The 9,052-nt window shown below is 36.5% G+C and overlaps 1 protein-coding gene across 1 annotated transcript in view; it reads right to left on the reverse strand.

Annotated features, from left to right (window-relative positions):
• The window catches only part of LOC104082251 (uncharacterized protein C20orf26-like), a gene marked incomplete at both ends in the record, with an annotated part of 61,565 nt that extends 53,116 nt beyond the window's left edge, over positions 1-8,449 (reverse strand). Inside the window, 3 exons of the mRNA XM_009585302.1 lie at positions 784-971; positions 2,125-2,216; positions 8,296-8,449. Of these exons, the coding sequence (XP_009583597.1) occupies positions 784-971; positions 2,125-2,216; positions 8,296-8,449 (434 nt within the window). The remainder of the gene's footprint in view (positions 1-783; positions 972-2,124; positions 2,217-8,295) is intronic.
• Positions 8,450-9,052: the final 603 nt, after the last annotated feature.

Consider the following 9,052-nt stretch of genomic DNA (forward strand, 5'->3'; position numbering starts at 1 on the left):
ACATGTATTTTAAAGTGTGGAAGATCTTGGGTGTGCTCAGCCTCTGTCTACTTTTTGTAAGTATCTACATGTTTTATCATTCTTTCTAGGATCTATAAACAAGAGCAGGGCTCATTTATAATCAGAACGGGCCAATGTTCCTGGAGAGGCTTTTGCTGATGTGGTTGAGTATAGGTTCTCTCTTCAAGGGTGCAGAGAAATTTCGGAGAAAAATGTCTACACCACATTTATAGATATATTCTACTCCACCAGGATCTAAGAGTTCAAGGTCAGCAGAAACAATCATCTTAAGATAAAAAGCCTTTGTCACCCCCCTACTGCAGTGGATATTAGAAAATTGGATCAATTCTCTCAGTGATGGGAGACTGAGTGTTTAGAAATGAGAACATTTAACTGCAGAGTTAAAAACAGCTTTATTGCCCCATGAGCAGAGATAAGCAGTACTGTAACATCTAGCGCTTTTCATAGTCAGCTTTAGAATTAATGTTTCTTCAGAGAAAGAAATGGCCGCCTTCCACAATTTCAACTAGCAGTTTTCCAACAAAAATAAATTCTTAACTTTTTGTCCACACAGTCCTACCAAAGATGGGAAGCTGCAGCTGGACGCTGAAAATTTCAGTAAGTTATTAGTGAAGGTAAACAAAAAAAAAAAATGGAAAGAGAGGTCAGAAAAAATCCAACCTAACTACAGCAGATGTTGTCACTTTCAGATTTGCCCTAAAAATGTAACATTGACAGTTGTTATTAAGATTAGGAAAGCAGTAACTATTCATCCATACTTACCTCATTTCATACTTCTCATCAATACAAAACAGACGGATACAGAAAGCATTTGAAGCTCCTCTGTACACTGCATGAAAAGCACCTTTTTCTTCAGTCTCAAGGAGGGGTGTTGCTGAGGCTTTGAAATCTTTGCCTCTGACATTATCTAACAGCAGTTCAGTATGGGAAATGGTAATGGCCCCATCTTTCTGCAATAATAATAGACAAATGATCACTTATAACACTTCAGAAAATATTTTAATTTTTTAATTAAAAGGTCTTGCATCATTCCTACCTTATAACATTCCAAGCAGACACACAGGGACGTACTTTTTACTCATCACATTTTGACAAATACAGAAGTTCAAGGAGGTATTTTTAATGTGATATCTACCTGTTTCTGAAACACTAGATAAAAGTGACCTTTAAAAATACATACATTCTTGCTGAAGAGCAACATATTCAAAAACTAATATTTATCATTAGAATCCCTTTGTGAGGCAATAAAATATTTTTCATAAATGTTTCTATATAAAAATTTTGTTTTCAGATGCATATTGAAAAGATACGGAAGTTAAAAGCATGTTATGTTAAAGAAAATGGGATCAGTGCAGAGAATATTGTGGAAATGGAAATGAACAATAATGGGAGGAAAACCAGAGTAGCTTTGATACAGTACTGAGAGACTAGAGACAGATGCAACTGTTTAAAGTTTCTCAGGATAAATTCTCTGCTGATTTATGCTGCACCAACACATTTCATAGTAATGCTCCTTTTATCAAGACGAGCTTCACTCAACAGAAGAGGCACAGATAGAACATGTGCCCTTTAACTTTTAGAAATTACAGGGGAAAACTGAAGCTACATTGCTGCTTTTCAGCTTTGGTAGCTTTCCGTCAGTAGCAGATTTTTAGCTCACTAACACACTCAAGTCAAAATCTCAGGACTCGCAGATCTTCAGAGTAAGACGACTCTTGGTCTGTCTGTTACAGGAATGCTCTCTCCACATGTGCAGAGGAACCCACTCGAAGCTGTGCTTCCACATGCCTTTACTCGGCAGCAGACCTGCACCAACAGGCCCTCATCCTTTTTCTCCTCTCAGTGCCACTTTATTCCCACCCCTGTGCTGTCTGGCTGTTCATGTGGAACTGGATGGGAAAACTCATCCAGTTAATAACTATAACCACTTCCATTCAGATCCTAGCTAGAATAGCTTCTGATCTATGCACAACAGCAGATATAAGCATGGGTCCATGCAGAGGACAGTGCAGGAATGGAAATTATAAGCATTGCTTGTCCTAGTAACCTTTGCTTCAAATTAGCTTTTAAAGTTATCAGCATTGTTGTGTACAGTGGTATTACCTGCACAGCCGCATCCTGATCATGAATATGTTCAAAGTTTCGAGATGAAACAGACTCTGTTTCTTGACTTGTTTGGTTGCTTTTATCTTCATCTGAGTAAGGAAAAGAGTAGATGCATCAGGCTTAAAAATGCGAGCTTAACCCTCAGAATCACAGCAATAACTAAAGAGTGTCCCAGACTACCTCTACTGAAAGGTTTATTTTATTTATTTTTAACAACCACAGTTAAAATAGACCCTCCTATAGTTACTTGGCTAGAACTTCCTTAGTCTATTTCATCTCAAGGAAAAAATCAGAGAATTGGTTATAAAATAAAAGAATTGAACAAGACACAGTTTGGAAGCAATTCCTAACTTGTGTATTATATGTAATAAATTTTTACCCTATCTGAAGAAAAAAAAAAATGAGTCATTAGTATATTGACTGGTATCTTAAACCCTGCGCCTGTTGCTAACTTGTTTCCTGATGATCATAAGCAAGGGCTCTTGATTCTCAGATTAGTTCTCCTAACAGAACTGAAATTCAGAATACATCCTAGTCAAGCCAGAACCCTTACTTATTGGCGCAAGCAGGAACAAGAAACAGGGATTTAAATTTCCTTCTCAGTTGTTAAACCTCTAAACCCCGTTTTACTACTTCTAAAAGGTGGTTACTTTTTCATCAATCTTTGTTTGTCTATTTCCTCCTCTTCCTCTGATCTCTGCATGACAGATCATCCTACCGTCCTCAGTAACGTCATGGTAACCTTCTAGTCTAGTTCATTCCAACCTGAGTAATATTTTTGTGGGCAAACACACAACCAAGGTGATAGGATGAAATTACTTGTAGCCATCTGATGAATCAATATTTAAACATTGACTGCCATGGTATACATGCATATACCATGCTTTATATATACTTTGTTATATATACATATACACACACAGCATATATATACAGCATCTCTGGTCAAGTGCTTAAGCCAAGCAAGCATATATGTTAGGGAGTTTATTTAAATATCACTATACATTTTTTTTTTCAATCCCCTGGCCAGGGCCAAATCCAGAGTGGATATTTGAAATATTAAGAAACCACAATAAAAATGTCCAAAGCCAATTTGGAACATATATGATGCATTATGTTTGATTTCAATTACTTAACCATTATCTTAAGACAAATCCTAGCAGTTTTACACAGCAACACACAACAGCTCTATAGAACTCACTGATACCTGACATGACTGACAGAACCGACTATGAACTTTTCTAACATCATGATGCTTGCTAGACAGCAGACAATCGCCATTCCAGATGTTACGCGCTTTCAGGAAAGCAGATCCCAAATCTGTATGGTGATGGATTATTTTCTTTAAAGTCAATGGAAGGTGAGAGTATTCAGAACGAGAGATCATCTGATAATGCATCATAATGCACATTTAAAGTCAATGTTATGGACCAAAATTGTTTTAATCATCAACTTGAAAAAGAAACGTTGAAATACTAGTGAATCCTACATATTATTCCAAATAACCAACAAAATTACTAAAGCAAAGTGTCAGCTGCTGTATTTTCAGCCCCTGAACACATCTTCAATAGTTCTGCCATTCCTTAAATTGTCACCTCCCTAATTTTACAGATATGTTCACAGTTCGGTTTTATATTTAAAAATAAAGTCTGAAAATAAGTTTTAACTAATAAACTCTTGAGGTGTAGATATCGCTGCTGCAGAAAACACGTCAGGCCAGGACGCCCTTGCATTTGAAAGCTCCAGTAACACAGGGCAGTCAAAGTTTCTGAGCTCCAGGAGGAAGAAAAAAAAACTTCAGAAAACCCAGCACAACAGAATTCTTCACTCCTCTCTCTGAACTTTACCTTGGGAAATCCATCTAAGCTACATTCACCGACATAACCATTTCTTCACACAGTAATGAGCTTTTTTAAAAAAAAAAAAAAAAAAAAACCAACAAAAACAAAACCTCAAAGGTTTAAAATAATTTAGCCAAAAGTATTTTTAGAAATCTGTTATCTGAAAATCTGTTTCCCTGTTAGTAGAAAAGAATGCAGATGCAAGAAGAAACACGGGGGTTAGAAATCATGGTTCCTCCAGGGGTATCACAGATGTGAGACTTCACAGAAATGATCAAATGTAGTCTTGATTAACGCAGCTACATTTCTCATTATATACAGCCTTGCAGGTGTCAGAAGTTCATTAATACAAGTCTCTTGTTGTCATGTAAATATTGATATGTTGTTCTGACTTTAGACTAAAAAGAACCCCCTTAATGGCTCCTCCATCCACTATTGTCAAATGTAGCTGCACCACTGTTTACATATATGCTGTACACAAGTGACTGGGAAGAATATAAATATTGTTGCACTAAATGAAGTAAAAACATGAACAAAAAAAATTAAAATAATTCAGTGATTGCTGGGTTGTTAGCGGACGTAACAGTCAGCAGGATCAAGAAGCCAGTTCACCATGAAGCCTGATGAAAAGCCCTTGAATCATTCCCACTGCATCATAATGTTTTCTAGCAACTAATTCATGACACCATATAGAGTAACAACCAAATTACTGTAATTACCCCAAAACATAAGTGGCATATCAATATTGTGTTAAAGACAGATTTTTTGTACACTCTTTAACTATTATTCAGCATTACATTTTGAAAGGAAAAATAGTATCAACCTGTGGTCTCTACTTATAAGCTAAAGAGCTTGAAAAAATATTCTTATTATGTTTGGGTTTTTTTTTATGTTGGAACATAAAATTACTCTACAAAGGAATGCAGCTTGCATTTTAAATTCACAGCCTTCGAATTCATTAAAAGAAAGTCCACATCCTCTATTGATGCAAGATGTCTAGTGAACCTTCACTGCCTTCACATCAAGGGACAATTTGGCAGCAAATTTCCAATACAGTAACCTGCAGAAATGGTGCAACTGTTAAAACAGCATTCATATAGTCATGCATGTGTGTCCTGGTTTCGGCTGGGATAGAGTTAATTTTCTTCCTAGTAGCTGGTATAGTGCTGCGTTTTGGATTTAGCATGAGAATAACATGGATAACACACTGATGTTTGGGTTGTTGCTAAGCAGGGCTTACGCTAGTCAAGGACTTTTCAGCTTCTCCTGCCCTGCCAGCGAGAAACTGGGAGGGACCGCAGCCAGGACAGCTGACCCGAACTGGCCAAAGGGATATTCCATACCATATGACATCATGACATGTATAAACTGGGGGAGTTGGCTGGGGGGGTGGCGACCGCTGCTCGGGAACCGGCTGGGCATCCATCAGCGGGTGGTGAGCAACTGCATTGTGCATCACTTATTTTGTATATTCTTTTATCATTTTTACTATTATTATTTTCCCTTCCTTTTCTGTCCTATTAAACTGTCTTTATCTCAACCCACGAATTCTGCTTTTTTTCCTATTCTCTTCCCCATCCCACTGCGGGGAGGAGTGAGCGAACAGCTGTGTGGTGTTTAGCTGCCTGCCGGGTTAAACCACAACAATGTGTTATGTAATATAATCAAATATAAACTGTATGTTACTGACACTATAATAAATTCCAAGGATATAGGTCGGCCATTATATTAGAAAGGCTTAACAATGGACTACTGTGATGCAACTCTTATGGGGGCTCTTCATTTACCAAAAAAACCCCCCAAAAACATCACCAAAAATCCCAAACAAGATAATACCCTTTCCAAGTTACATTTTTAATAAAATGAAAAAGTCAGAGAGGAGGGGAACTGTGCTTATGAGTTGGTTGGGGTTTTTTTTGCTGTAAACTTCTTTATTAAAACAGTGGGCTTTTTTCTTTTCTTTCTTAATTAAAAAAAACAAAACAAAACCAAACAAACATTACTGCTTTTCCTGGAAGTTTTCATGAATGAATACTGAAATGAATTTTGAGTCACATCTCATGCAATAATGAAACCCGAATCATCAGAGGGAAAGGGCTTTTCATTCAAACTGTTCGAAAAATATGGACTTTTTGTTTATAGTCGTAAGTCAAATGTGTAGCAAGCAGTAAAAAGAAAAGCTGTTTATCAAATATCTATCATATAAAGCATATATTTTCAATAAACCATAATAAACTTCTGTAACTTGTGACAAGTTAATGTCTTATTGAACTGGTATTAGAAATTAGAGTAATAATAGTACAAATTTGATTTTTTTCCCCTCTTTCTTTTTCCTTTCTCTGAAATTCAACTACCACAGCCTTTAGTTTCATCGCTCTCTTTTTGGCCATACTGAGCAGGTATAAACAACAACTTACAATGTTTCAGGACAACCAACACTTCAAAGTGCTGTAATTGTTTGTTTATATTCTAAAATGTGCAAGCTACAACAATAATTTTAATTATTATTCAGTGATAACAGAATTAATATTCCTGAGCAGTGTCTAGCCATGAGCTAACTCTAATTTTACTATTAAATTTCTAGTGGCTTTTTCTCTCTAGGAATAGTATCAGAGTCAGGCTCTTAGTTTATGATACTCAAGTTCCTTCTCAGGTGTCTATCTTTGAGACCATCAGCGATTTGTGCTCAAGCTATCTGAAAGAGTCTACAAATAATTCTCTCTTTCCCCAGAGCTGCCCTTGTCATGCCAAACGCAGGGATACTACTACTTTGTAAAAACGTTACTTGAAGGAAACGCACAGGATTGCGAACTAGTATCAACCATCAAAAATAACATAGTTTTTAAATGGAGAGGAAAAAGAAGAGATAAACACGTGAGACTGCTAACCATGGTGCTTAATAGATTTCTGAAAAGCACTCAGATGCTAGAGTCATATAAGGACCTGAAAAGAACAGTTGTTTATTCTAAGTTTTCACATTTAGAACAGGTCTCATAGATTTCCTAAATGTTAAAAAAAACATGTAACAGCTGTATTGTTAAAACCTATAACCATACTCACTAAAAGGCTCAGCAGCACAGAATTTGCCACGAAATACAGGCTTACAGCTTGCAGTCCCTGGACAAGGAAAGCACACACAAGTGTCTAAGGGTCTGACCAGAACCAGGTAACAGTCACAGAATGGTTGAGGTTGGAAGGGACCACTGGAGGTCATCTTGTCCAAGCCCTCTGCTCAAGCAGGGTCACCTAGAACAGACTGCCCAGGACTGTGTTCCAACTAGTTTTCAGAAGAGACTATTACAAGTGATCTTTCTTCCTCCCTCAGTCTCATTTATGTGTCTACATATATGTCACCTATTTGGAAATAATACTCCTGAAGCTCCAGGAGCATAGAATGATACAGGAGGAGATAGCTGGCTTATTTGCAAGATGCTTCTCTGCAGGGGAGGGGAAGTCCATAGGAGCAGCTATAAGACTTTTTTTTTCTTTCCAAGATACCAGCTGGTGACTGCTCTGTAGCTCCCTAGTTGCCTTTTTTCCCTGCTGCTTTGTGTTCAGACAAGCAGATACGTAACAACCTAATGGTGGGGTTTTTTTTAATTCTATTACTGATAATTCGTAGATAGCAAAATGTTGCCCTTCTGCACAAAAAGCCCTTTGACACTGAAAAATAAAGATGACAACTGTAAATCATTTACATGACACTTCTGTTCTACAAACAGGTGACATATTCATGTTACTGTTTTTTATCATTTGCAATAAGGTGGCTTGTAGATGCATTGTTGTAGCATGCCCAATATAAAAATACAATGAAGAGACAGTCCCTGATCTCCCAAAATCTTGTAACCTAGAATACTGCAAACAATAAGCAAAGAGAGCAGAAGTTGGACCACAAGGAAGTAAGATGACACAAGTCAATGGGACAACAAAATAGCCACAGTTAACCAGCTGCTTAGCTACTGACAGACATTAGAACCAGATTTCAAAATTAAGTCTTCAATTAATAGTACAACTGTAGCTAACTGATAAAAAATATAATTGATGATTTTTGATGCTTTAGCTTTCCAAAACTTGAAACCTAGGTTTATCCCATACTTGGTATAAACCAGCTCCCCACAAACAACAGTCACTTCTGAGTCAGAAACCAGGGCTATCAAAATTTCTCTCACGAATTAAAAAACACCAGACATCCATCTCCAAACCAGATACATTAATTTGTGTTTTCTTGCTAGTAAACCTATATTCTCTTCCAAACTTTTGCAAAACCTACTCAGAAGCTAGAAATAAATGCACCTTGAATCTATCTAGCATTTTAGAATATAGGTACCTTCTTGAATGCTTGGCTTCTGTGGCATTTTGAGAATATCTTCAGGATGTGGTTTACAGAGTCCATGGAAAGGCCCTAAGTCAAAACACTCTTGAAACAAGGAAACATTTACTTGAGAACATAAGCTCATGAATCCTACTGCAGTGTCACCATCCTGAAATATAAAAGCAATGCCACACATATGTAAAAGTTGAGGACGTGATTTTAGGTCAGAACACAAAAAGCTGAACAAAAAAATTGCTGAAGCATAAAAGTTAGTGTTCCATCTCTGGCTGTGCATAATAGAAAAGTATACAGGAACTATTTCAGCAAAACTTAAAGATCCTTTTTTTCCCCTTGTAATATGTGTATTAGGCCCTTTATATTACATGTTATAATTCTTTTGTTTGCTATGACTTGCAGGAGCATTAGGATTATATATATAGACCAAAAAATGACCTATTGTTTCAATAAAACATTCATTACAGTTAATATAAAAACCATAGCTTTTAACTACATACCTCCAAAAAGGTGTAATTTTTCTTTAAAGTGCAGCTAAGGTAAAATCTGGATTTAGCTAGCCGTAACGGTTGATTAATTACTAGACACTGCTTTGTAAATAAAATTGTGCTCAAATTGAAAAGTATGTTTTATTTTCCTATGAAAATTATTAATTCAAGAAAGCAATTATATAGTATATAAACAGTATCTAATACAGTATATGGTATGTATTATTTGCAGTAATTTTAAGAGCTAAATATTTTCAAGTTCGGGGGGG

The sequence above is a fragment of the Fulmarus glacialis genome, unplaced genomic scaffold (assembly GCF_000690835.1).
Source record: "Fulmarus glacialis isolate BGI_N327 unplaced genomic scaffold, ASM69083v1 scaffold41689, whole genome shotgun sequence".
Lineage (NCBI taxonomy): Eukaryota > Metazoa > Chordata > Aves > Procellariiformes > Procellariidae > Fulmarus > Fulmarus glacialis.